Raw genomic sequence first — 27489 nt, 5'->3', positions numbered from 1 at the left:
CTCTGCAACTTCAAAAATGGTTTCAGTTAAAAATTGCACTTGGAACGAAAGCCTGAAAAAGCTGGAGATTTTCCATGGAAAACGGGGGATTGACTTAAGAAAATGTTTCTAAATTCAACTCATATTTAAAGAAAGGGGCATCTTTTGGTGGACCAAAAAACCTTCCTATGTAAAAGTGTAACCAAGCCCATGCAGAAATACATTCTGCCCAAGGGTTCTTAATAATGCAGGGTGGACTCTCTGAGAACAATAAAACCATCAAAAGGCAGTTTGGGGATAGAGTTGTATTGAGAAAAGAGAATGGCTCTTTATGAAGTGGAACTGCTCTATGTCACTCTGGACAGACCTCCATTCCCCAGCGATGGCTGTGTCTATCCCACTTTAAAGCAGCTGGGTATGGTTTTTCCCTATGTATAGCTGCTGGTAGGTGATCTCTCAGGACGCGCTTTGCAGCATACGATAGCACCTTGACGTCCTGGGGCATGCAGGGTCATGCATGTTCTTGCATTACCTGAGCCTGTACAGATAGGCTGCTTGCAAGGCCCACGAGCCTGTAGCGAAGGCTGCCCTCAGCTTGCAGGACAGACATGCCTCTTGGCTGTGTCTGTGGTAGCAAGTGAGGCTCTCCCAGGACTGTTGTGGGGCCCCAGGGAACCTCCTGCATCCATAGCGTGAGATCCTCTGCCATCCAGACAGAGGAAGGCGCAGGCAAAGCACCTCTGGCAATGGTCCCTGGCTGTGCTTGCTCCCAGCCTGAGCCTAGCAGTTGTTTGGGAGAAGAATACCTGGGCTGAGCTTAGACTGCACCGAGCACTGTGCTGCCATGTTAGCAGTGCAGGCGGTCTGGCTGCAGAGCCCGAGAACATCTGGTGTCTCGGTGCAGCCGTGTCCAGAACCGCTCCTCCTCCTGAGTCACTTTAAACGCCAAAGCGGGATGTGGCTCTAGCACTGTCTCAGTGTAGCCAAGAGGTGTTGTAAACTCATTGCTCTTCCATTTTAGCTGCTCGAGTGAAACTGGCCAATGCGAATGCCGGCCCCACATGTTTGGACGTCAGTGCAACCAGGTGGAGCCTGGCTATTACTTCATTTCGCTCGATCATTACATCTACGAGGCGGAGGAAGCCAGCTTGGGTCCCGTGAGTAGCAGTTCCAGTGGGCTGGCGTGTCTGGACAGCTGTGGGAAGGTTGTTTCACCATTCAGTTCTTGGAAGAATCAACTTTATACTCTTAAGTGTTTTGCAATTAATGTGTGGAAAACACAAAACTGAATTGTATCAGAAAACCCTGAAACTGTAGCTCTTCAATCTTTGTATTGATAAGTAATTTAGTAATTTAGGGGGGGAAACTGCCATTTTTCTTTTTAAACCTGTTTCTTTGGTCATGACTGCACAGTTTGTTTCCTGTCCGTGTCCTTCTCTGTACCCCTCTACATACATGCCCACTGCACCCACTTGTTCCCCTCTTATCTCAAGAGCAATGGGACACTGACACTGGCTCTTTGGTGCCACTGAAACTGAGAGGGAGCAAAGCGCTCACTTAAGCACAATGCCACAGCTTTTAGAGTTTCTGTACATCAGCAGCATTTCTTTTAATAATGACTAAAACCATGGTTGGTTGTGCAGAAAGCTGCTTTTGTAAGTGAGGTTCCCTCTAACTTGTTTAGCCCACTGGCATGGTACATCAGGGTCTCTGGCTTTTTCCATTCACCACCCTACAGCCTTGCTTTTAATTCATTAACAGCAGCTAGGTGATTACATCAATTATTTTTGCCTCCAGCAAGGAGTCGGAGAGATGAGATAATGGTTTCTCTATAGCAGCAGATCCCTGTCTGCTTGTAATTGGGGCACTTGGTCCTAATTTGTTTTTTTCAGTCAAAATGCAGCCACTCTGCAGTTTCAGCCCGGGCAGCAGATTTTTGCTGTTAGACAACTGGGGAGAGGGAAGGCAGCGCAGAGCAGAGGTTGGACCGCAGCAGAGGGTGTGTGAGCTGGCACGGGGGTTTTGGTGCCTCTGTGTCTGCCTGGCTGGAGAGGTGGTACCCAGGGCCTTGCTGGGGCTCAGGGATGGGGGAGCTTGGTGTGAAAACCCACCTTGCCAAGCAGAGCAAGGGGATGTGCCACAGGTTTGCCTTTTGAAACCTTCAAAACAAACCGCTTTAAAAAATGCCGATATTGAAAAGCTTTCTCACAAGTCTGGTGGCAGAATAAAGCTCTGAATTCCCAGGTAGAGGCCCAGCACAAGCCAAAATGAAGCGGCACAGAGTTGCAGGAATTTTCAGGCGATGCCAAGCTCCTGTGCTCCCCACAGCTGCACACCCCTGCTCAAGTCCTGCCTGCCATCCTTTCTGGGGAGCTCTGACCCTTTGTGCAAAGTCAAAGTGTAATAACTTACAGACAGACTCTCTTCAAAGAGTGTGAGAATACATGAGGGGACATCCTGAAGCGATATGTATATGTATAGTCATTTCCTTACATTTTATCCCTTTCTTCTGAAGCAACTTCCGTAGGAATGCACAGGATGTTGTTCTGTGCAGAGAACTATTCATGGATGCAGATATATTTGACATGGGAAGTTTGAACACAACATGTTTCCATTTTCTGTTGCCTTTTTCCTCTTTTTTGATTTATATAAAGAGTAGCAGATACAAACTTGCATCTCAGACTGAAAGGAGTATTTATTTTGCTATTAAATATCTATCGATGATTAGCATCTCTGTTATTTAGTGACACCTGGGTTATTATGGCCATGATCCACTTTTCAGATGTTACCAGGAGCAGTAGTTTGGTTTGGAGCAGCGTGGTGTAGTCAGGAAGTAATTAGCACTCAGCTTGGGTGGTGAATAGAGCAGTTATGTACCACTGCAGTAAATCCTACTGCTACAAGTATGGCGTGAAAGCCCTTACAGTGAACAAGATGTCATAGCTGGTGGATTAATTACTCAGAGAAAGTTTTTAAATTTAATTCCCCATTACAACAGAAAAATGGATGAAGAGTTGTGCAGTGTTGTTTTATCTTTCTTGCTTTTTGCATATGGTTAAGCAGAAGGGCAATGGTGTGCATGTCCATGGGTTTAAAAGAGAATTTGTGTTCTCTGGGATGAAAACAATGGATGCTGCGATCCAGAAGTGATCCATCATCAGAGGGCTTACGAATTTAGTGTATTGGTATTAAAATCTCTGTTCCCTGTTCCTGTAGGGAGTAAACATAATAGAGCGCCAGTACACACCAGACCGCACACCATCATGGACGGGCATAGGCTTTGTAAGGGTTCCTGAGGGGGCGTACCTGGAGTTCTACATCAACAACATCCCCTACTCCATGGAGTACGATATTCTGGTCCGCTATGAGCCACAGGTAGGTCTGTGAGTAGGGGCATTGCTGCTTCCTGGCAGGGGCTGTATGTCCTGGTGCACGACTGACAGGAGCCCAGTGCTTGTGGGAGTCATCAGGACTCAAAGACAAGGACGGAAGCTCAGTTGAGTGTCTGAGATGCATGAAGGAAAGGAAGGTTTTGATTATCACTAGTATTATTTGTTTTACAGTTTTATGTATTGTTGGATTGCTTCAGCACCTGTTTAATGAGCAAATTAAAAAGTGACAAGTCCCGTCAGGATAGATGAGAGTATAAATTGGGCATCAGCCAGATGGGCTTCTAGTGGGTGGAAACAATGCTACATGCCTTAGGAGACAGATTTTCAGTCTTGGATGGTGAATGCCTGCAGCCAAGAGTTTGCAAGCGATTGTTTTTGGCTGTGGATAATTCACAGGGTGGAGGGAAAGAAGAAAATTCCCCAGCTACTTAGAACAAGGTAGCAGTCAACTGCAGTGAAATGCTCCGATGTGGGAACCAGAGGTGGGTGGAGAGGAGGTTGTCGAACTGCTGCTGGTGCCGTGCTGCAGATGCTCAGTGCTGACCACCTGCACATAGTCATGTTTTTTGCGATGGAGAGAGGCTGGAGGATGCCCAGGGGCACATTCCTTGTCCTGTCTGAGCGCAGACCCGCAGCCAGTAGATGCCCCATTGATGCTGGAACTGCCTCCCTTCCCTCCCCAAAGTGCAGTGAACACGCCGTCTGTGCGCAGGCTCTTCTGAGCCGAGCTCTGGATGGTCCAGACGCTTACAGCCATTGCTTGATGCTGATCAGCCTTTTTTTCCCCCTAGTTGCCGGATCAGTGGGAAAAAGCTGTGATCAGCGTCTCACGTCCAGGCAAGATTCCCACGGGTAGCCGGTGTGGCAACACAGTTCCTGATGATGACAATCAGGTTGTCTCCCTGTCACCTGGCTCCAGGTCAGTATAACTGGGCAGGCCAAAGGAGGAAAAAAACCATTAAAAATACTGAAACAGAAATGTCATGTTTTCAGTTGGAAAAGTAATTAAATTTATTTTCCAGTGGGTTATAAAAACAGATTTAGTATTACATCTGTAGACTCAAAGCTTTTAACTTACCCTCATTGTCTGATTTGTTTTTTTCACTGATTAAAGAGCGGGGGAAGTGTTTGCACAGCCTGCGAGTGAACATCGGTGTGACTCTTCACTGGCCGATAAGCTTTTCCGGCTCTGACTCGAACAAACCTCCAAACCACCTCCTTCACATCATAGCTTTTGTTCTTCCTGGTCTTGGCTACTGAAACACTTTATGTTGCTGGATGTTTGAATTAAGAATTGTTTCCTGTTCCTAATGCAGATATGTTGTTCTCCCGCGACCTGTCTGCTTTGAGAAGGGGCTGAATTACACCATCCGCCTGGAACTGCCCCAGTACTCCTCGGTGGATACAGAGACAGAGAGCCCGTACACGCTTATTGACTCCGTGAGTAGAAATTATTTTGGGGTTGCTCTGGGGGAAAAGTGTATTTGAATGCTTGAAAGTTTGCATCCCCTCTGGGATGCATCTATGTAAATCCAAAGGAATGTTTTACAATATCGTTGCTTACAGCTGAAGCGAGATTTTAAATGAACAGTGTAAAGCAGCAGGGTTTCTTCAGTCGCAAAGTATGCAAGTTCTTTCTCTCCTAAGAGGCTTTTGCTGTATTTTACAGTTTCACAGCTAGTTCTGCAGACCTTAACTTTCACAGTTTTTTCTTTGGAAAGGTTAATGTGTGCCATGTATGTAATGAATGTCTACCTTTTTTTTTTTTAATTAATAGAATTTTGCAGATTTGGTAAGAATTTGGTACATACCAGAACTATACCAAAAACTACGGATTTCCTGTCATTTCCCTTCCAAATTCTGTCTGGCTGTTTGCTTTTTGGCTAATAAAGAGTAATAGGAAGTAGGATAATAGTGAATTTTAATAATTTTGGTGGAGGCTGTTTATAAATAGTGACATTTTGTCATTGTAAAATTGTTTTGTAGCTCGTTCTCATGCCATACTGCAAATCACTGGACATATTCACAGTGGGAGGGTCAGGCGAAGACGTGGTCACGAACAGCGCTTGGGAAACTTTCCAAAGATACCGGTGTCTGGAAAACAGCAGGAGTGTTGTGAAAACCCCCATGACTGATGTCTGCAAGAACATCATATTCAGCATTTCGGCTCTATTACACGAGACCGCGTTATGTACGTAACCACCTACTTGTGGGGCAAACTGCACCTGGAAGCTGCTTGCAGGCAGAGCGGTGTGCACGGGGAAGGCGTGTGCGTGGGATGAGGCAGGCGTGAGTAACACCTGTGCTGTGGTACTTATCCTCCCCAATGCTTTTCTCCACTCAGCATGCCAGTGCGACCCCCAGGGCTCCCTGAGTTCGGTGTGTGACCCCAGCGGAGGACAGTGCCAATGTCGTCCCAATGTCGTCGGAAGACAGTGCAACAGATGCGCCCCTGGCACCTTTGGGTTCGGGCCGAGCGGATGCCGATGTACGTTCAAATCTTGGCTCTGGGCTGTGTGGCCATCAGGGCCCTGCGTTTAGGGCTTGCCGTGGAAACACAGCCCCTGTCTCCCTTTCCTTGCAGCGTGCGAGTGCCATGTCCGAGGCTCTTACAACACCTTCTGTGATGCAGAGACGGGCCAGTGCCACTGCTTCCCCGGGGTGTACGGGCGGCAGTGTGACCGCTGCCTGCCGGGCTTCTGGGGCTTCCCCAGCTGCCAGCCCTGCCACTGCAACGGCCACGCCGACGACTGCAGCCCCTACACCGGGGAGTGCCTGAGCTGCCGCGACCACACGGCGGGGCACAACTGCGAGAGGTACTGCACCTGTGTCCCCTCCCTGGCCACTCTCCTTCCCCCGGCAGGATGGGCACACAGCTGTTCCCCTCTGGCGCTGGTGCTCGGGTGGGTGTGAATTTAGAGGATAAGTCCCTGCACCCTGGGAACCAGAGCAGTGCTGGTGGTCCTGGAGGAGGATGGGAGCAGGGACCCCATCTTCCCAGCCCATGGCCTCAAACCTCCCAGCAGTGCCTGCCCAGATGCCAGAGAGCATGCTGTGGTACCCTGAGGCTTCAGAGAGGCTTTCTCCGCTGAAAGACATCAGCCGTTGGTCTCCTACTCTTATGCTGGCATAAGCCAGACAAATTTGCCTCTGTGGCTGCTCAGAGCATGAGTGGCACAGGAGAGCTGTAAAGATGTTTCTGCCCTTTCGTTCTTTGCGGTGTTTGAAAACCTAAGTGTCGTTATCGGCAAGGCTTCAGTCCATTTGCCTGCAGGCCCCTACATGCCGTGTACCCCGTTGTGCAGGTGCCAGGCTGGCTACTACGGAGACCCCGTCCTGGGATCGGGCGACCACTGCCGCCCCTGCCCTTGCCCTGACGGCCCCGAGAGCGGACGCCAATTTTCCAGCGGCTGTTACCAGGATCCGGTCACACTGCAAGTTGTGTGTGTCTGCAGTGTGGGATACATAGGTATGTCATGGGTGTATAGAGGGGGGCTGGTTGGGTTGAAGCTCCCGGTGGGAAGGGGTATGTTCATATGGCTTGTTGCATGTGACCATGGCACCAGTAGCAGTGTGTTGCTGCTGGAGGTTGGCAGCTCTTGGAAGGTGCTGGAGCAGAGTGGTTTGTGCAGGTGATGCCGGCACCACTGTGAACCTCTTCCCTGGCAGTGTGGCGAGGGGTGACTGGTGATCAGCAGAGGTGGACAGGAGAGCAGGGGAGCCGAGGCGATGAGCGTGCTGGCAGTGCTGGCACCGTGCCTTGATGCTTAAGACAGTACCATCCATCCTGCACCAAGCTGCTGCAGTCTCACCAGGCACTGCCTCTGTTGCTTTGAGCATGATCCAATTAACACCCTTCCGTTAATGACCTTTATTGTCTTGCCTCAGTCTTGCCATTTATGGGGCTGCTCGCTAGCAAGCCGTGATGGTAATTCCCACCGTGTCTGTTTGTTCAAACAGGCAGTCGATGTGATGAATGTGCGTCTGGCTTCTTTGGGAGCCCCGACGAGGTTGGCGGCGCCTGCCAGCCATGCCAGTGCAACAACAACATTGACACCACTGACCCGGAGGCCTGCGACAAGAAGACGGGAACATGCGTGAAGTGTCTGTACCACACAGAGGGGGAAAACTGCCACCTCTGCAGACAGGGCTACTATGGGAGTGCCCTGCAGCAGGACTGCAGAAGTGAGTGGGGAGACGTGGCTGTGTCCGCCCTGCCAGCCATGTCATGGTGTGGCAGCGGCTGCCTGAGCTCTTTTGAATTTACCTGGGAGCACTTGGGGTGGAAGGGAAACCTAATTACCTCCAGCTGGAGTTGTGTGTGGCTGCCCTGCTGCTCGGTGAGGCTCCTGGCCAGGACGGGAGTCCTTTACATTTGTCAGGGAGAGCAGGGACAGCATTTACATGTGCTGAAAGGAGGAGGCTTTTGTAGGAGGAGGGTCTCTTGCCCTCTTGTTAGCGGTCTTTGTTTCCCTCTTCTCCAGAGATGGCCGGTGGCAGGGTGAGGGTTTGGGTTTTGTTAACACCGGTGTTCCTGCAGATGTGGCCAGGCAGTGGGACTGAGTCCAGCCCAGTGAGCCGACCCAGGTGGTGGGCAGGCAGACCCTCCTTTCCCTCAGTGCTGGACACAGCCTGGCAGGGCAGAGGGCCGCTGGGCAGGCGAGCAGAGCCCTGCTGTGCTGGGCGTGCTATCGGCCGCTCCAACAGATCCATCACCATAGCCAGCTGACTGGAGCCAGGCAGGCTTGGGCTTTGGTTATGTACAGGGGAAGGAAAGAAGAGGAGGAGGAAGACTGGGCTGCTAGAACGAGGGGCTTCTGCTGCCTTCTCTGTGCTGGGGCAGAAGCCATAGAGGAGGCCAGCCTGGGACATGAGGAGGGCTCCTGTGCAGTGCTGGGTGTCATACAGCGTTGAGTCAGCCAGGCCTGGCAATGGGGATTGGGACATGCCGGTATCTACCCACACCTCTGGGGACTCAGAGAATAAACTAAATGCAATGGGCAGTTTGGTAACGAGAGGGCAGGCTAACATGGAGGCACCACGCTCTTTCCCGCAGAGTGCGTCTGCAACTACCTGGGCACTGTCCGGGAGGACTGCGAAGACTCGGAGAACTGCCAGTGCGAGGCGGCCACGGGGCAGTGCCGGTGCCTCCCCAACGTGGTGGGGCAGACCTGTGACCGCTGTGCCCCCAACACGTGGCGCCTGGCCAGCGGCTCCGGCTGCGAGCAGTGCGGCTGCGACCCTGCGCGCTCCCTGGGACCTGCCTGCAACGAGGTGAGGGGGCTCGGGACACCCTGCAGTGGCTCGGCCTCTGCTCCGGTGGCAGGTGGTCATGTCTCCTGTTATTCTTCCGCAGTTCACAGGGCAGTGCCAGTGCATGCCGGGCTTTGGAGGCCGGACCTGCCGGGAGTGCCAGGAGCTCTTCTGGGGTGACCCAAGCGTGGAGTGCCAAGGTGAGTCCTGCGCCCGCTTTGGTGCACCCTACCTGCACCTTTTGGAAATGACCTGTTGGACAGTGGCCGGACACACTGTCACCTCCCAGTGCACTGGGACACCACTGCTAGGAGCAGCCCCTCTGGTGTGACCCCCCTCCAGGACCCGCATGAGCCTTGGAAATGAGGGAGGAAGGTGCGGTGGGGTCTGTCTCTGGGGTTATGGTGCCTCCAGGAAAAGGAGGCACAGCAGGAGCCCAGCCTGATGGTTGACTGGTTTATTTTATTTCTGTTGAACCCTTATTTAGGAACAGTTGTCCTGTGTAGTAACCAACTCTTCTTTAACCTTTAGAGTGCAGTGCTGCCAGGTAAGCCAGTGTGGCAAGAAAATGTAGCCCAAGTGTTTGGGTTGGAGAATTGGTCTGGGGATTAATTTCTTTTGCCCTTTGTTTGCATGTAGTGGAAGACTCCTGTCTCCTCTTCTGTCGTGTTAGAGAGGTTGGGGCTGAAGAAATAAGGTTTTTGATTTAGTAGGAGACTTTCCTTATACTTCAGATGAGAATAAAGGAGCAAGCAGAGATCATGCAGTGGGTTAGTCATAGCTACGTGCCGCAAAACAGAGCGCCATGAAGTCTCTTGTTTAGAAAACTGGATTCTCTCTGTCCTTTCATTATAAACAAGTCTGTTCATTAGCTGGAAAAGAAACTTCAAACACTGTCCAGACCAGAACAAACTTGTATCTCTGATCTGTTCAAATAGGAGCCTTTGCCAGGAGGGTTTGCAGTAGATTAAGGTATTTTTTTCCTGCAGGGAGGAATGTGCTTGCTGTGGTCTTTAATAAATCCCTTACAATAGAGATACCTTAGAGCCCATTATCTAACCAGATAGGCAGGTCACAGCTACTTGGTTAATGCAGCAGATGAAAGGACTGGGGAATTGTCCCGGTTCCTGAGTACATATTGGGTGTCTCGGGAAGGCTGTGTGTGTTCTGGCATGGTGAGGGGCGCTGACCCAGCCGGCTCTGGGGCAGGGATTGTCTCTTGGTATCAGCTGTCTCCATCAGGGTTTATTGATGGAGCCCATCTGCATACCTTATCAGCAGGATTTTGCCATGTAGCAGCATTTCTGGCCTCTCACGGAGTTTGTGCTGCCTTTTGAGCACGTGAAAACCTGCTTTTTAACATCTCTGAAGTAAAGAGAGGATATATTCTTCAGAACCTGTTTACACCATGCAAACTCTATGCTCGCTTTCCAACCCACTGCCCCTTCTGCCTCCAAGTGACACACGAGACTTGCTTGGGTGATGACGATGCAGATATTCCTTCAGGATTGCATCCAATGGGAGGTCTCTGTGGCAGGTGGGGAGAGCTGCTGCCCGGGGCTGAGCCAGAGCAGCCTGGGGTGCAATGCCCTGGATGGGCTCCAGGCATGGGCTCACTCATGGAGCGCATCCAGCCCCACGGTGCTGCCGCCCTGTCTCCCATCCTTCCTCGGCAGGGGGAGAAGCAGTTTCTCAGCCTTCACGTGGTCCCATGAGCTAAGGGGTGATGTTGAGGCTGACAGCCGTGCAGCAGCCGCATGGTCAGGGAGCAGCTCTCGGCAACAAGTGGTGTGCAAGCAAACTGGGAAAATGTTCCGTTTAAGGAGTTGCAGAGCAATGTCCCTGGAAAATAACTTAAATATGGCCTGTGGCCAAGGTGAAGCTGGAACTGAGAAGAGGATTTGTCACAAAGACATCAGCTTCAGCTGCAGTGGGGGACACAGACCCCTGGCTGTAGCATTTGCCACCTGCCCTCAGTGACATACTTGTGCTGGCCTGAGCAGCCAAAGTGGCCACGTTCTGTGCTGCTTTTGGGAAGAAAAACCAAACTGATCTGGGTGTGGAATGATGAAAGAGCTCTGAACCATGTGAATATGGATGGATGGTCCTCACTGCGGGCACCGAGCTGATGCAGATATGTGGACGTCGGTCTCAATGACTCCAGGGATGGATACTCCACTAGCTGGGGCAAGTGGCTCCTGCCCAAGGTTGGAAATCGCAGGGTGCCTCAATCAAGGGACAGAAATGTGTCATGTCTTCACAAGAGACCTTCAGGCTGTTGGCACCAGGAGACACAAGCTCCTGCTGAGAAATGAGGACTGTACTGCCCACACTGCTGTGACACCCTTTACAAATGTTTTAAATAGTTAAAAAAAGTGAGCTCCTGTGAACACAAGTGCCTGGAAATAGCCTCTGCACACAGCTATGTGGAGATGTACAAAATGGCCCACCCAGGACAGGCCAGGGGCCACAGTCCCCCATGGGTTCCCAGTAGCAGCACCGAGCTGCGGATGTGGCACCAGGGTCCCAGCACACTCCACTGGAAACCAGGCTCCAGGGCACGCTTCACCGCCATCCCCATCAGTGGCAGTGACAATTGCCAGCTGCTGCCTGTGACCTGCTTTGTGGAAATCTTGGTAAGATGGGAGACAGTGAAGCAGAAGCTGGGGGAGGCAGGTTTTTGCACCCCTTCTGGGTGCTTTGATTTGCAGTCTGTGCTCCCTGCAGTGGAGAGAAAGTGTCATCTGATGTGTCCTCTCCACATGTCCCCAGTGATCACACTGGAACCAGACCTCTGGGACAAGCTAAGGTGGGTGCCTACCTTTGGGCAGCGTCTCGACCCCTCAGCACTGGGTACCGTCCCACCACCCACAGGTGTCTGTTGGGGATTAGACACTGCAGCCAGTCTATAGGACTGTTTCTTTGGAGACTGCTTACCCCATGCTTTAAAAAAGCGGAACAGTTACTCGTTTTATGTAACATAATGCCTGGAACAAGCACAGGAGAGGCACAGAGGATGGGGAAAAGCCCAGCGCCTCTCTTTTGGCCTGGTGTGTGTCCCCAAGAGGGTCACAGCGAGCAGGAGCTGTGCAGTGAGCGTTGTCTGCTCGGGGGCAGCAGCAGCAGCCCCTTGGCAGGACTCTCTGGCCGTTGCTTCAGCTACGAGCTACACGCAGCTCTGCACGAGCCCGCATGCGAACATGTGTGTGTGCATAATCCTTGCTAAGGTAGTAAATGGCAGGATTACAATTTTCATCAAACTCCAAGTCTCCCAGGCATTTCTGCTGGAGCTTTTCCAAAGCGTGGCAAGCACAGTGCAGGACCCAGCATGCCGAGCCCTGCACTGACCTCAGCCCACGGAGCACGTTCCTGGCAGGAGGCTCCTGCTCCCGGGAAGCCTCTGAGGTACGGTGTGGCTGCGGAGGCAGCTCGAACAGTACCCTGCACAGCATACAGTTGAAGTTTATGTTTCATGTCATATGAAGATGACAATTTTACTATCATGACTGTTTTAATTGAACAAAACAGAACAGAGTGCAGTTAATAGAAAGACACTGTATGAGATTGCAAGTTAGGTTGTATTGCTATCTCCTTTACAAGAAGCATACCTTTGTCAATATTTTTCTGTGTTGGCCTTGACTGCCAAGCCCTATTGTTAGAAACAGAATTTAATTGAACTAAGATGACAAAAAGCCATGTTTTTATCAAATACTCATTGCATACATTGGCAGAGAGTTGTTTTTCTCAGTTTTCAGTCTTCGTTACATAGCTGGTGCCAAAACATCTGTTCACTGAAAATTACTCCACTGCCGTTTAAGAATAGGCTTTGTAATCTTAATTCAACACCTGGATCTTATACTAGTCATGTAGGCTGTTTTATATGAGGTGTTTATAGTGCAGAGAGAAGGATTAGCAGATGTTTCTTTTCCTTCAAAGTGTCTAAAGGAAGTCAGACATCCTATACTAAAGGAAATATAATTTTCACTTTGCATTTTATAATTTCAATTGACTTGTGGTCTTAAAATATTGATTGTTTGAGGAAAATTGCCCTTTTGGCAAGGTCTACTAGCATGTTAAAATGCAGCATAACTCTAGTAATTGTAGGCTGGGATCTTATCTTAACACTCCTACTGAAAATGATAACGCGGAGGAGCTAGCAATATGCTTACAGGGTAATTTAAATCAATAGCTGATTATTCAGAAGAAATTTGCTAGCTCTGCAAAACTTTCAACCTTACAAATTGCTGAATGGTTTTATCATCATAGTGCCTCACTACCGCTGGGAAATGATGCCAGGAAATCATGTTTGAACAAACTCTTTGTTTTTTTTGCTGCGGAGGAGTTAAACATTTCATGCTCTCTGTCCTCAGTCTCAAGCAGTAAAGAAAATACTTCTGCAAAAATGATTTCTGTTCTGTGTAGGATGGTGTATGACCCTCACTTGTTCCTAGCCTCCTGCAACAAGGCATCAAACACTGAGACTCATCTCTGTACAGCCCTTCCATTTTATCATCTTGGCTGTATTATCAACTGCTCTGGCACACCTTAGTTTAAATTAAGTGATATGCAAATATGCACATAATAAATTACAGTAGCTCAAATGGAAGTGAGCTGTAAATATTTAAAATCAGAGGGAAAGGTAGCATTGCTGTCAGAGTAAGTGAAAGATAAAGTGGTTCATAGATCTTTGTGAGCTTGAAGCAAACCACTTGAGCTAGTAATTTACTGCTTTGCGATTTCTTCCCTTAGGTTCCTACAAGGCTACATTCAATAAATGTGTGAGTGTTACTCTAATGTTTTAATATCAGGAAAAAAACATTACTGAAAGCAAAATGTATTGATCAAGGTGGTATAAAAATCACTCATGGATACTCTGTGTGTGGACATGTGTGCAGCTGTGTTTGTGGACAGATGCAGCTCCAATCTTTTGTAGTTGTAAGCTGCTAATGAGCAGATCCTGACTGAAGAATTTAGCTAGAAGATTTTCCTGTCAAAAATGTGATTTCACTTAAGTTGGAGTATGCCACAGAATGTCTGATTGAGTTAAACACTCAGTTAAAGAAAACAATACACCCAGTTCCAAAATGACATGTTGAAACAGAAACCTATTGTTTAACTTAGTAAATGTTCCTTTGAAAACCCTCAGATCTTTGACCAATGGTTTCAAAAAACTTCTTTTCATCCAGTATATTTTCTGTGGGAGGAACTGCAGTGTCCTGCCCTGCTTACCCGGAGACACATTTGATCCCTGTCTAGCTGATCTTCAAAGCAAGCAGCCCAGTCTGTGTTAGCCTGCAGCCCCTCACCCTGGCCTTCATCCACCCCTCTGGATGAAGGGAGAATAATCAGCCATTTGTCTTGAAGGCCATTTCCAACCCATACTGCTTAAGGCATCTAAATACCTTGCAGTAAACTCAGTATCTGTGTGGTTTTACAGCGCAAAATGAACCACTGTTCCCAATTGCTAATCACATAAACATAGGTAGGGCATTTAGAAAGAGCTTACAGGACTTTATGTCTTATTCCACAGATAGCATGTTAGATGGAGTATAAAGCCATTGCCAGCTACTGGGTAATATCTGAAACACTTCTGCATCCCTAGGTGTGCCTGCATGCTTCTTTTCCTTGGGGAAAATTAGATAAACCAGGCATATGCTAAAATTAGATCTGGTATAGCTGCTCAGATGTTACCTCAGACTTACACGTGTGCTGGGTAGAGCCAAAATCTCCAGAGCCAAGCTATACTTTGAAGGTCATGTTTGCGTTAGCCTGTTTGAGTACCTCAGAAGCCAAACTGCTGTAATAGAGAGCATCGCTAGTACGGGACCGCACAGGAGTCAGCTCACATGGTGGCCATAGGAGTAGCTGGACATTAACATGGAGGTGGTAGAAGTGCAAGAACTCTGCTGTGGCTAGATGTGATGCTGGGGTGCTTTGGCCAGGCATGCTGGTTATTCTGGCACGGTGTTCACTGTTTCTAGCAGGTGATGGGAATCAAGGCATCTCATGTGTTCACATCCCAGTTCATTAGCAGTGATTATCAAATGTCACATGAATCCTTTTGGTGGATGTGCACCCACTGTCATAAATGATGGGTGTGTAACTTGGCACATGGTTATTCTTCCTTGAGCCATTCGCCAATGCTGTGCCAGCCTTTTCCACTCCATGCCAACTAGGAGGTCTTCCTTTGCTTTCACACAGATCCTGCCACTGTCTCTGTGCTTTTGTCTCTTTAGGAAAAAGTTGTGCCTTGAAATCTCACAGAGACCAAAGCCAATGGGTGCTTGGTAAGCAGGCATTGCATGAGGCAAAGAAGTGACACCTGTGCACTGGGCTATTTGCCTGGTGGCCCATGGTGTTCAGGGTGCTCTTCACTATCTAGAAGCCTTTATATGATCTTGTCTTAGGCTTGCTTACCTCCTCTTAGGAAGTTACCACAGCTGAAGTCAGTTGAGGGTTTGATTCCCACCATCCTGTATAGGGAAGATGCTCTCTGCAAGGGCTTTGGACGTGCTCCATTCTAGGGTGTGAAATATCCTGGTGGTGGTGGCCAGGGCATGGGGTAGAGGACTCCCACCATCTCCAGGGCCTTTAATGGAGAAGTCCTGTTCCAGATGGCCTCGGACGGCAGAAGAGCAGTTTCTGTGGGTTTTTGGCTGGACAGATTTGGTCATTAATGCCTTGTCGGAAATTTGGACCCAGCATCTCATAGAAGCGCTTGGGGACTGGCTCCAGCAAGGAACAGAAATGGTTTCACCTGTGGCTGAAGTGCTTGGCTAAGGTCATCTAGACTCTAAAAAAGGAGATCGCATGTAACCAAGCACTGGCATGCACGTGTCATTTGTGAGATGAAAGGTTTGCTCAGAGGTTGTGAGCTGTAAGGGGAGCAGTGATGCTTTTGTGAGAATTTAAAAAATGTTTCAGTCCGTGCCACAGTAAGGAGTTGTCCAAGGGCTGTAGCTAGAAAGACCATACCACCAACATGTAGAAATGCCTCTGAAATTTTCAAAATGGAAAGAAAATAAAATCGACTGGAAACTTCTTACTCCAGTTCTGAGGGAGGCTTTTTCTTGTTTTCCTTTACACTATGTGATTTTACCTAAAAACAGAGGTAAAATTATCTTCAGTTTTACCTTATGGGTTGAAAGCTGGTGTGGTCCTGTGCACAGTCAATGACTTTGGAAGATCATGAAGAAAAGAAAGAGCAAGTGTGAAGCCAGCCCGTTTGAAAGCCATTTTATATATGTTTTATTCATGCTACAGAAGTAATGCAGAGCCAGCATTGCCTGCTTCTGTCCTTGATAGAGAATCCTCCGCTGGAAAACAAAAGAACAAACCAGTAATGTTTTTGGCTGCCTTGTACAATTTTCTTGTGGGTCCCACAGAGCTCAGTTTAGAAGTTTTGTTGAATTCTAAAAATACGATTCTTCCAATTGTTGTGCTGTATTAAGAATTATTTAGCCCTTTGTTCTTTATCATCTCCCAACAGGCAGCTGTGGAGTTTGGGTTTTCACTTTGCAAACAAGTCAGTACTTAAATTCTCCTCTCCCCTTCCCCAGCATTTTCTGGCACCACAGATTTTGGAATCCACATTACCATGTAAATGCTACTAAACCCGTGTTGTCTGGCTTTCCTGAACATGTAGGTATTCAGGAGTAGAATTACCAACATGTTGTGGGTTTTTTTTCGCTTTAAGCTTTTTAAATCCTCAAGTAAATATAGTGATCTGATTTGCCAGCAGAAGGTATTCATGTAACTTGATCAAATCTTGGGATCTTTGAGAAAAACCACATGCTATTTAGCCTCTTTCTATGCAGAGGAATTTGAACAATTCATCATTATACCGAGGGCCTTATTAGTTGACAGAGGGGTTAACTGACCTCCTTCAAACAGGAACTCTGACAGTTTGCCTGCAGGGAACATATTCCATGGTGAGCTGACTACTTAAGCACTTTCGATGTAAAGTAAAAACAATCTCTTGTGTCAGGGTATAATTCAAAGAACAAAGGACCATTTTGCTCAATTGTGCAGGCAGCAGAAGTTATTTTTGTCTCTTGCCTCTCATATTCACATTGTACAAGAAAGTCGTTTTGTTGAGGAGCGATTTGTTCTGCTGAGGCTCTTTGTGTAATTTTTGAACTGAAGACCACCACTGTGTTTTGCCATTGAAGCAAACAATGCGCAATCTTGAAAACGGCTTTGTGTTTTGCCCTTTTTTCAAGGGGGCATGTGCTTGTGGTGTGTGAATTGATTTATGGACCTTTTTGAGCCATTAACCTCTTTCAAGGATGCCTGGTAAATGGATGTGTAAGTGAAGGCTTTTATCAGGTATGGAGGTCCTTTTCCTAGTCAAGGAATGTGTGCTTGACCTGCTTTGGCTGTACTTTGCCACAATGGTAGGTAGATGACCTGCCTATTTTCAAGGTCCCTCTTTCTGTTCTTTGCTATCATCCCTTTATAAAAAGCTTTGCGGGTTGGTAATTTCCTGTGCTGCTGCTGGTGCCTGTGTAATTAAGGAGGAGGAGAGGTCAAGTGACAGCTCAGCTGCATGGAAGCGCTTCTCCTGATAGCCTGATTGCATACAAAGTGTGTGTCTGTGCTTCTACAACTAACTGTGCATCAGTAAGTTAATTGAGTAACTTCTCTTCGTGCTGGGTTAGTGCTGAAGAGGTGCATCTTTATTCTGAAAGCTTATTCAAAAAACATGTTGCCCAAACCTGGTTGCCCAAATTTGGCAACCACCTGAAGTCCCTGGGTCTTACCATACTGGCATATAAGGATAAGAAGGTGTTCACAGTTACAAAAATAAGAAAGTCCATTTCAGGAAGGCGTGTTTTGCCGTAGGGAGCTCCACCACTAAACTAAGTGCTGTGGAATCAACTATGGCCTTTTATTGTGCTGGTTTTGGGAGGTGCATGGGAGGATGGTTGGTTTTTGATCTGCTGGGTTCCTCAGTTGATCCCTACTCCTATGCTGGAGGAGACAGCCCATGGTTGTTCCTTGTTCACTTTTTCTATTTCACTCATGTTTTGCTCTTAAACCCCTCTGCTATGTGTCTGGCTGTTGTTTCTTTTCCCATCTGGAAAGCCTTACCCTACTTACTCTTCATTGTAGGAGTGAAACTGGCATCTTTGTCTTCAGTTGCAATCCAACTGACATCCAAACGTTGCAAGAAGTGTCCATCCTTTTGCCATTATTGTGGTTGTTTCTGAGATGTGCAAATCCTGGTCTCTGCTAGAGTTATTGCCTTGTCTCTCTCCCCTTGCACACTCAGCTCTGGTTCCCCCATAGCCGAGCAGACACATCCGTAATTAGCTGATTATAATCCAGACATGGCACACTTTGATACATCGCTACTCCATTAAAACTGGTTGATGTTTTTTTCTCCCTGCCAATGTCAACATCGTTTCCCTCACCGTAGCCTTCATGCATGCCTTTTTCTCCTTCCAGCTTGTGACTGCAACCCTCGTGGCATCCAGACCCCGCAGTGTGACCGTGCCACCGGACAGTGCATCTGCAATGAAGGGGTGGAAGGGCCGCGCTGCGACAAGTGCTCCCGGGGCTACTCGGGCTTCTTCCCTGACTGCGTGCCGTGCCACCAGTGCTTCGCCCTCTGGGACGTGATCGTCAGCGAGCTGGCTAACAGGACTCAGCAGTTCCTGGATAGGGCTAATGCCCTCAAAGTCACTGGAGTCACTGGCCCATACCAGCAGACGCTCAGCACCCTGGAGGAGAAGCTCAGTGAAATTAAAACCATCATTGCTCAAAATCCAGCTGCTGAGCCCCTGAAGAACATTGGGAATCTCTTTGAGGAAGCAGAGTGAGTACAGTTGCAGTTGCGTGGATAAGTCTAGTGTGGGAAGGAGTGGAAGAGCCAGCGAGCTGTGATTTACTGGAGTGACCGTGGCTGGGTGAGGTGCGCTGGGGCTCCCGTGCTGGTGGAGCACCTCACCGTGCTCAGCACAGCGCTGAGCATCCGTCCCGCCGGCCGCATGCCGGCCGGGGAAGGCAGGAGCAGCACGGCTGCCATTCTCTGGGCAGGGGTTGTCCTGCTCTCACTGCGCACCAGGCAGCTAATTACTGCAGAGCCTCTCACGCTTGCCTTGCGCTCCCCCGGGGCAAAGGACAAACACTGCTATTATGTGAGAGAATGAGGAGGGGAGAGATTAAATTCCTGGATTTCCGTGTGTAACCGATGAGCTGGAAACTTGGGATCCTTTCTGAACTCAGTGTGTGGGGGGAAGCACCAGCTTCATAACAAGGATTGTTTCCATTTTTCTCAAAGTAGGAGCCTTCTATTTTGTTTCAGGGCTAAGCATACAAAAGATGGTAGTTTGTGCTTTTGCAGATGGGGCAGTTTAACACCAAGTAGGATTACAGATGCTTTCTAGCTGTGTGTGCAACTGCTTGAGCTTGTTTGGGCATTGTAAAGGGGACTGCACAAAGCCAAGGGGTGAGAATTAAAGCACAAATGTCTCAATTAGGGATACGCTTGTGCCCTGCAGCTCCCCCTCTCTAGCTGGAAAGCTGGGAGTTGCTGCTGGATTTGGGATCTGTGTGTGCTGAGGGAGGTCAGAGCAGTGCAGGGGCTGCTTTTCCCTATCTATCTATCTATCTATCTATCTATCTATCTATCTATCTATCTATCTATCTATCTATCTATCATCTATCTATCTATATTTATCTGTTTTTGCTCCCCTCTGACTGTATAGAAGTAGTACTGGGCTTTGAAGGACTCCTGGAAAACAGCAAGCTTTTGGGCCATTGAGAGCTGTAAATTGCTCACAGAGCTTAAATACTGCCTGATTCTTTCAGAATGCGGAAACACGGGGATCAGTGGGATCACCATGGATGGGAATAGCTTCCTATGCCCGCTTGCGTTCCGCAGCAGCGCTGATGTGTAACATACACTTGCTTCGCCTTTTAGGGTTATCCCACGAGCTGAAGCCTGCTCTGTGGCTCACTGAGGCCATGCTGAATGCTGAGGGCAGGAGATTTTCCTTCACAGACCTAGAGAAATGGCTGACGAGGAGGCATCTTTACAGATGAGTTAAAAGAATCCGTTGTGTTAAAACTAAGGCTTCCCCCCGCCCCACTTCCTGCAGTTCAGATCTGTCCCATGAGCTCGTGGTAATCAAAACTGCATTTGTAGCTGTGTGGGATGGGAAGCAAATTACGTATGGATCATAGTAGTCAACCCTGACCTATGCAGTTGCCATGACACAAGAGCATTACACCAGTCCTCTGGAATCTGCCTCCAGTTAATCTTACACAAAGCAGCTGTTTTCTGAGCAATTTGGTGCTTTGAGTTTATAAACGTGCTGTAGATTAAAAAGCAGTTTTGTATGATAAAGGAAACAAACCAGTGTTTAGGTAGGCGTGTTGTTACACATCACAGCTCCACCGAGGGAGGACAGGTCCTGCTGTGGGAGAAGTTCAGCACCGCTCTGACCACCACTGTGAAGTGAAGCACCGAGGCTTACAACCCTTCCTCTCCCCCTGTCCTGTGCCTCTGTTTTACAGAAAGCTGACGGCAGATGTTACAGTTAAGATAGCCAACATAGAAGAAAACCTGTCAGCCTTAGCAGTGAAGAGCAATAGCACAGACACTGACCTGAGCACGCTGGAGACAGATGCCAAAAGCCTAGACCGTGTCGTGAAAGAGCTTGCAGAACAGCTAGAGTTCATCAAGATCTCTGATGTTCGGGGTAAGTGTCGCAGGGAGGGGGAGAAAGCATTGGGATAGCCAAGGATTTAATTAGTGCATGATTTTAAACACCAGGTTAATCTTCTAACTTATAATAAAGCACAGTTCCTAGGAGGGCAGCTTCTTTCTGTGCATGAGCAGGGTTGCTGATGCAAGCAGGAATTTTGTTCTGCTCCCCTCACCCTTTCTCTCTCCCTCTGCACATTGCAAAGCCGGCTGAAGTTCTCGAGGCACAGGGTTGTCTCAAAAGCTCTTTATTAATACATTTTAGACAAGACACAAAAGCTGAAAGTGCAGCAGAATCCAAAATACACCTGGACGTTTCCCTTGCTCTCCCCAGTCTGTTAAATTGCTGTTTCTGGTTGGAAAAACTACCTGGGTCTTGGGGACTAAGAGCACACTGTAAGGGCTGAGTTCTTCTGAGCCACCGAAGCCTTGCATGCCCATTGGCACCTTGAAAGGGACCAAGAATCCAAATTTGCTGGAGAAAGAGGAATGCTAACAGATTATTTGGAAATTTTTGAAGCTGACTTAATTCTAACTTGAAACAAAGGAATTTTTTTTTTTTTAAGATGTCCTGAGATTGTTCTCAGCAAAAGTGGGATTTTGCAGAGTAAAACAAGTAGGATGTAGAACGGAGGAGTCCAGAGCTTGTGGTGTTCTGCAGATTGTGCCCCCCAAACGGGGTCCCTCACACCCACTCAGGGCCTCTCCCGGAGTTGTCCAAAACTAACAGTTCCATAAATCAGCATCTTTCATCAAGCAGTTGTTTCTTGGGAAAGCTCTGACCAGTTTCCAAGCAGTGACTCCATAAGCCAGACATCCCAGGGCAAGCAAGAAGAACGGGTGGGATAAATTAATCCTTAGAAAACAGTGTTGCCCTACCGATCTCCTTTTGCCCTCAGGGCAAGCAGAATTCAATCACCGGGGTCACAGAAAGGCTTAACTTTAAAATCTAGCAAACTTGATGCACTGTCAACCAAGCAAGAAAGGAACCTTTTTTTTTCCACAAGAGGCCAAATTCTGTCATCTTTGCAATGGCGCTGAATACAGCTGCAGAAGCTAGTGTTTGCTTTAACTTGATATTCATATCGCTAACCCTCATGTGGCACCTGCCAGCCTCCATAATATAAAGGACTTAGCGTTACTTAACAGATTTCTGAGCAGCTCCATCTGATTTCTGCAGGGGCCTTGGACAGTATCACCAAGTATTTCCAGATGTCCCTGGAGGCAGAGGAGAGGGTCAATGCCTCCACTGTGTACCCCGACAGCGCTGTGGAGCTGTCAGCACAAACGCGGCAAGAAGTGGAGGACTTAATCAGCGAGAGGGAGGCCCACTTCAAGGCTAAACAAGAGGAGCAGTCCCGCCTTCTGGATGAACTGGCCGGCAAGCTGCAGAGCCTGGACCTCTCCGAAGTGGCTGAGAAGGTACGTGGCTGAGAATCGCTGGTATTATAAAACCTGTAGCAAAAATAAAGTGAGGTTTGCTAAGAAGTGCTGGCAGGGAGGAACTGTTTGGAGCTCGACAGTGTGATGCAGTTTGTTTGTGAAAAGTGCACATTTCTTGACTGATGGGGTATTTTGTGGACTAGACCAGGGCTGTCAGACCTACTGGCTTTCAGGCACCAGCATTTCACATTGAGCTCCCTCCTACCTCTCCCTAGCCCTCAGAGAGCACCTGACTTTTACTCCCCCCAGCCTCTAACCCAAAGCTCTTCACTGTGGATAGATCTCCCATGGGCCAAAAACTGTAGTGAGTCTCTAGGACCGAGATCCGTCCTCTTAGGCCTGTCTTCAGTCCATATGCTTGTTTTCTCCAGGCTCTTCTCTCCTTTTTTGCGATTCCATTGGTACGGGCTATGTGTGGGGTACAGGCTCTGTGTGGGATACAGGTTATGTGTGGGGAACAGGCTATGGCTGCAGCACCCAGCCAGGCACTGCTTCTGCTCGCGCCGCCCTCCACACACCATACTCCCGTCCTCCTGCTTGAAACAAAGCAGAATGTACAGGGAGATGGAGTCAAAAGGGCATTTTCTCTGTTGAAGCTGCCTGCTCATCTGTAAATAGGATCGAGGGTGGCTTTTTCTTGGGAGAGGCTGGGTGTTCCCTCGGTTTCGCTTTGAAGTCAGGCAGCTGCTTTCAGAGAACAACCCGGCACAGGGCCAGCGGCCGGGGGCTGCTCATTAACTCCCCTGGGCAGCCCAGGCCTCTGCTGGAGGATGAGTTCTTCACACGCTGAATTGTCCCGTCCTTTACAACTGCAGTCATCCCTCCCGACTCCCCCCAGCCTTCGACTCCCCCAGCTCTCCTCTGTTCTCAGCAGGGAAGACAGAGGCATCTTTTTGTTTAGCTTCCCTTCCCCTGCATTCCTGCTCCACTGTTCTTGAGGACTGAAGATCCTGGGTAGATGTTTATCAAGGCCATAAACACTGAATTGCTTGGAGGTGTAATCACGGGACACACACAAAATCTTGCTTTCTAGTTACCGCGGGTTGCATGCCAAGCAGGTAAGAGGGACTCATTTACACTTCACAGGAGGCAGCTGCTGCGAACTTGGCACAGCCCCCAGGTTTTCCCACAGTGGTTTTTTGGCTGCAAAGTAAGTGGTTAGTGACTATCATTTGGGTGGAAAGGGAAAAGAACCTCACAGGAATGAGCAATTTTCCAATTTTCTTTCTGGCTGAAACAACTCCTGAGTGATTTCATTGTCCAAAGACTTGACCAAGTGGACAATTCTCAGTACAAGGTTGCTGATTAAAATAATTTTGCTTTAAAAGAAAAAGTCTACCCTGAAATTTTATATGGGAACACATCCTTGACAACAATTCACAAACTGGGAAATGTTCTGGAAAGACGAAATCAGAGCAAACATTTGGTGGAAGGGAATGGGACAGCTTTTTAAGGGAGATGAAGAAAAGCTTCCTGTTCAACTTACTTGGAGCAATTCAGCTCATATTCCATTTCTAGGCCATTAGTGCAAAGGAAAAGATACTACTCTGCACCAAACGTGTTCTTCCGTATGAAATAGCTGATTGGCATGGCCATTTTTTCCTCCAGCAGTAGTGAAGACTGATTTCAAATAAAAGCCACACAGGCAGGAGTAGCTTCCAGCTTGAACCAAAGCTTAAGGGCAGATTTCCAGTGAAAGATGATGTACAGGAAAAGTAGATGAAGAAAGCGAGGCAGGGCTTCCCTCATAACCTCCAGCTACTTCTCCATCAGGGTGCTTCATATTTGTAACCAAGTTACAGGCAGGAAGGTGTGGGGGGCGCAGAAGAAAATTAAAGTTGTGCTGGTACGGACCTGCTGCAGGAACCACCTCCCGTTTGTAGCTCATTTAATCACACACACACACGGGGAACACACTGTGTTTCTGTCGCGGTAGAGCAGTGTCCGACTCCATTCCCTTGCGACTCAGCCATGGAAATAAAGCTGTGATTGTTTCCCTTTGTCAAATGTGTCTCTGCAGACATGTGGCACCCCCCAAGGAGCCTCTTGTGCCGAGTCCGAGTGTGGCGGTTTGAACTGTCGAACAGACGATGGAAAGAAGAAGTGCGGAGGACCTGGCTGCGATGGGCTGGTGACCGTAGCTCACAATGCCTGGCAGAAAGCCATGGATTTTGACAGAGACATCCTCAGTGCATTAGCAGAAGTGGAGCAACTCTCCAGAATGGTAATGTGCCAAATCAATTGTTAGATATTAAAAAACAAACAAAAAAAATCTTTTAGTTGTAATACAATTTTAGACACTAATTGACGAAGTATGTGCCTGGCTTATTTCAAAATACTTCTTTTCAGTTGTGTAATTTCATCATGCTTGTAAAGATCCTCAGAAAGGAGCATGCTAGAGTGAAGCTCTAAACATTAGCCTGAGTTGTTTAAACTAGCATTGCTGGTATGGATCATGGCCAGCTCTTAGAAGTGTTCGCTGAGTTTTATGAGAAAAACCATTTCTCATTTCTACTACCTCTGACTCCAAACGAATTTTTGTTTAAAACCAGGCCTTAAATCATAAGCAAATATGCAATCAAGCCTTCTATTTTTCCTCTTTAGGTTTCTGAGGCAAAACAGAGAGCTGATGAGGCAAAACAAAACGCACAAGAAGTTTTGCTCAAAACCAATGCTACAAAAGAACAAGTGGACAGAAGCAATGAAGATCTGAGAGCTCTTATTAAACAGATCAGAGACTTCCTAATGCGTAAAAACCTTACATTTAAATTACATTTTAATTCTGGGTTTGTGAAAACTATCTTTAGCTCTGAATCATCTTCTAAGGGATAATGCAGTAGCTGTGTGTCATCCCCCTGCTTCCAGCCAGACTTAGTGTGCATGATGAAATCTGGAACCAAGAGAAAACCAAGACAATAGGAGAGTGAGAGCAAACCGTAGCACATTCTTGTGTTTGTTTCAGCTGAGGCTGTTGTACTGCTGTAGTTTGCCAAGTGTGTTCCTAAGTTCTGACTATAAAGACAAAGTATTATTAAAGGGGAGGGAAGTCAGAAACGGAGTTTATCTCTCTGTAAGAAAGCAGGAGAGGTTAAATGAGGGCCTTGTTCACTGGCGAGCAGCAGCATGGCAAACCCATCCCTCCCCTATTTGCACAAGGCTGAGCACACTGTTAGCACAAATACATTTACGTGCAGCTGTTGGCTTCGGGTCTCCCCGCCACGGCCCCAGCGTGGTGTAGCTAATCACCGGGATCTTCAAACGGCTTCCAAGAGAGCCGTGCCAGCAGGGCCTACGCGCCTGCTGGGCCTCTCCCGAGAGGGGAGCTTCACCCTATGGAAACGCTTTTAACACCTTGATTTTCTGTAACTCTGGGGAGGAGGTTTGCCCCGTGACTTTCCTTCTTAAGGCAGCAGTTGGACAAGAATTTAAGTACAGAGACTTGATGGGGGAAGCTTTTACTTTACATCTTTATCATTTGTGTCCATCTACTAGAAGACAGCGCTGACCTGGATAGCATCGAGGCCGTGGCTAATGAAGTGCTGAACATGGAGATGCCCAGCACTCCCCAGCAGCTGCAAGCCCTGACAGAAGATATTCGTGAGCGGGTAGAAAGCCTTTCTGATGTTGAGGTCATTCTGCAGCAGAGCGCTGGAGACATTACCAGAGCTGAAATGCTACTGGAGGAAGCTAAAAAAGCAAGGTGTGCAACCCTGGTCTGTATTAGCTGTTTTCCATCACCAGTAGCTTGAATGAGACTTCCATCTCATTATATCAGAAAATGCAGAGTTTAACTTGTTCCAATGCAGATTCTCATTCCTTCACTAAGGGGTAAAATTGGCCTTTGGCAGTATATGACTAGGTTTTTATTTAGTTCCAAGTAAAAGCATTTTTAGCATTAACATAGTTTTGCCCCACAGCAAAGGTGCAACAGATGTTAAAGTCACTGCAGACATGGTGAAAGCAGCACTGGAAGAAGCTGAGAAAGCTCAAAATGCAGCTGAAAAAGCCATCAAACAAGCTGATGAAGATATTAAAGGAACTCAAGACCTTCTGACCTCTGTGAGTTCTTTATAAGTATTTCTTAGATATAGAAAGAGCACCAGGTTTGGTATTTAGAAACTGATGTAAGCCTGTCTAGGGAAGGCTCTTGGGTGGTGCAAAGCAAAGACTGCACTTAAAATGAATCTAAACTAGTCTTGCCTTCACATAAACTTTTGAGTTGGTATGACAGATGCTAGGGGGCCGTTTGCTCTTAATTTTCTCACCTCATGTCCTGCACCAGTGAAGCTGAAGGAGCAGGTCTGCTGGGATCCCCAGAAAGTTGTACCTGTCACCACACTGGTAGTGTCTTGGCACAGCTCTGCTCTGTGTCACGCACCACTGCGGCATGAGACTAAAATAAACGAATGCTGGATTAAGGTAGTAATTACTGTAGTCTTGTCAGATTATGTATTTTCAGACTTGCTCTCATAGCCCTCACAAGAGCATCATGCTATCTATACCCATGGAGCTTGGCCAGCTTAGAAGATAGGCAGCTTCACCAGTCTGTTATTAAATGATGGGGTCAAATGTCAGACTTCAGTTTTGCTTGTGGATTAGACAATTCTTGCCTGTGTAATACAATCGGGTATTTTTAACTATGTTCCTTAACGCTTTGGCAGCCCCATACATACCCCATCTTCAAGCAGTGGGCTCATTCATTCTGACTGCAATTTGCCATTTGTAACAAAGCTAAAACACTGGCTTTCACATCAGACCTGTGGATACAAACCAATTAGTTGATCAGGGCTTATCCAGAGAGCTTACTTACTATTATAGTCAGTGTCTTTTGTAAACGTAACTGTTGTCCCTCTTTCTTAGATTGAATCGGAAAACGCAGCATCTGAAGAAACACTGAACAATGCTACCTTACGTCTGTCCGAGCTAGAGAGGAGTGTTGAAGACCTTAAGCAAAAGGCTGCTACAAATTCAGAGAACGTGGACAGTATAGAAGAAACAATTGCTACTGCAAAACAAAACGCTGAAGAAGTTAAAAAGGTGAGAGGCTCAAGAAAGATGCTAAGGGAAAGCCAACAAAACGCTCACCCAGGTTTGACTAAAGTAACACTAGTGAATACTTGCGATTTCATTTATTCATCAGGTATTGGGGACACAAAACCAAACCAAAACACACAAAAAACCACAAGCACTTAACGCAGTTACTGAAGATAAACTGCTTTTTACTTACTTTGTTACCAGATACAAAGTAGTACTGGGAAGTTTTCAGGTTCTAAAATAGCTGGAGGAAACCTGTCATGCTGTCCCGCTGTCAGCCTTTCACAGCTTTGTTTCTGTCCCTCGGCTTCACTATCTGCCACAGGTTAACTGGTAATTCTTTTTCCCCCTCATACAGAGTATTTATGGTTCTACGACAATGGCAGGTTCAGGACAAACAACCTGGAATTTGGCATATACAGAATCAAATTACAAAAATCATTAGCTTGACATAAAAACACATAATTTCTAAATATCAGAGATGGAAACGTTGCCCTGCGACCACATGGCGTCGCTCCCAATGTCTGCTATACACCTTTGTAACACCAAAAGAATGCTCATTAACAAAACAATTGACAAATCTGCCAAAGGAAGTTTCATTGCTCCAATCTGTTGTCTCGAGTTAGCCCACCAGTCTCCAGAGAGGCATTTTCTGCTAGGAAAGATGTATTATCC

General features: G+C 47.6%; 1 protein-coding gene across 1 annotated transcript in view; it reads left to right on the top strand.

The window, feature by feature from the left end:
* The window catches only part of LAMB1 (laminin subunit beta 1), a 44871-nt gene that overhangs the window by 15311 nt on the left and 2071 nt on the right, over window positions 1–27489 (top strand). Inside the window, exons 13-31 of the mRNA XM_082044824.1 lie at window positions 1001–1136; window positions 3196–3354; window positions 4163–4290; window positions 4688–4811; window positions 5358–5562; window positions 5716–5859; window positions 5956–6187; window positions 6677–6840; window positions 7332–7556; window positions 8428–8645; window positions 8728–8824; window positions 18075–18444; window positions 20148–20332; window positions 21518–21759; window positions 23801–24004; window positions 24385–24529; window positions 25273–25480; window positions 25698–25839; window positions 26641–26817. Coding sequence (XP_081900950.1) covers window positions 1001–1136; window positions 3196–3354; window positions 4163–4290; window positions 4688–4811; window positions 5358–5562; window positions 5716–5859; window positions 5956–6187; window positions 6677–6840; window positions 7332–7556; window positions 8428–8645; window positions 8728–8824; window positions 18075–18444; window positions 20148–20332; window positions 21518–21759; window positions 23801–24004; window positions 24385–24529; window positions 25273–25480; window positions 25698–25839; window positions 26641–26817 — 3505 coding nt within the window. The remainder of the gene's footprint in view (window positions 1–1000; window positions 1137–3195; window positions 3355–4162; window positions 4291–4687; window positions 4812–5357; window positions 5563–5715; window positions 5860–5955; window positions 6188–6676; window positions 6841–7331; window positions 7557–8427; window positions 8646–8727; window positions 8825–18074; window positions 18445–20147; window positions 20333–21517; window positions 21760–23800; window positions 24005–24384; window positions 24530–25272; window positions 25481–25697; window positions 25840–26640; window positions 26818–27489) is intronic.

Source organism: Streptopelia decaocto, assembly GCF_964273445.1.
Source record: "Streptopelia decaocto genome assembly, chromosome: 1".
Lineage (NCBI taxonomy): Eukaryota > Metazoa > Chordata > Aves > Columbiformes > Columbidae > Streptopelia > Streptopelia decaocto.
The sequence above is the reverse complement of the archived record's forward strand: the minus strand, read 5'-3'. Positions and strand labels throughout refer to the sequence as shown.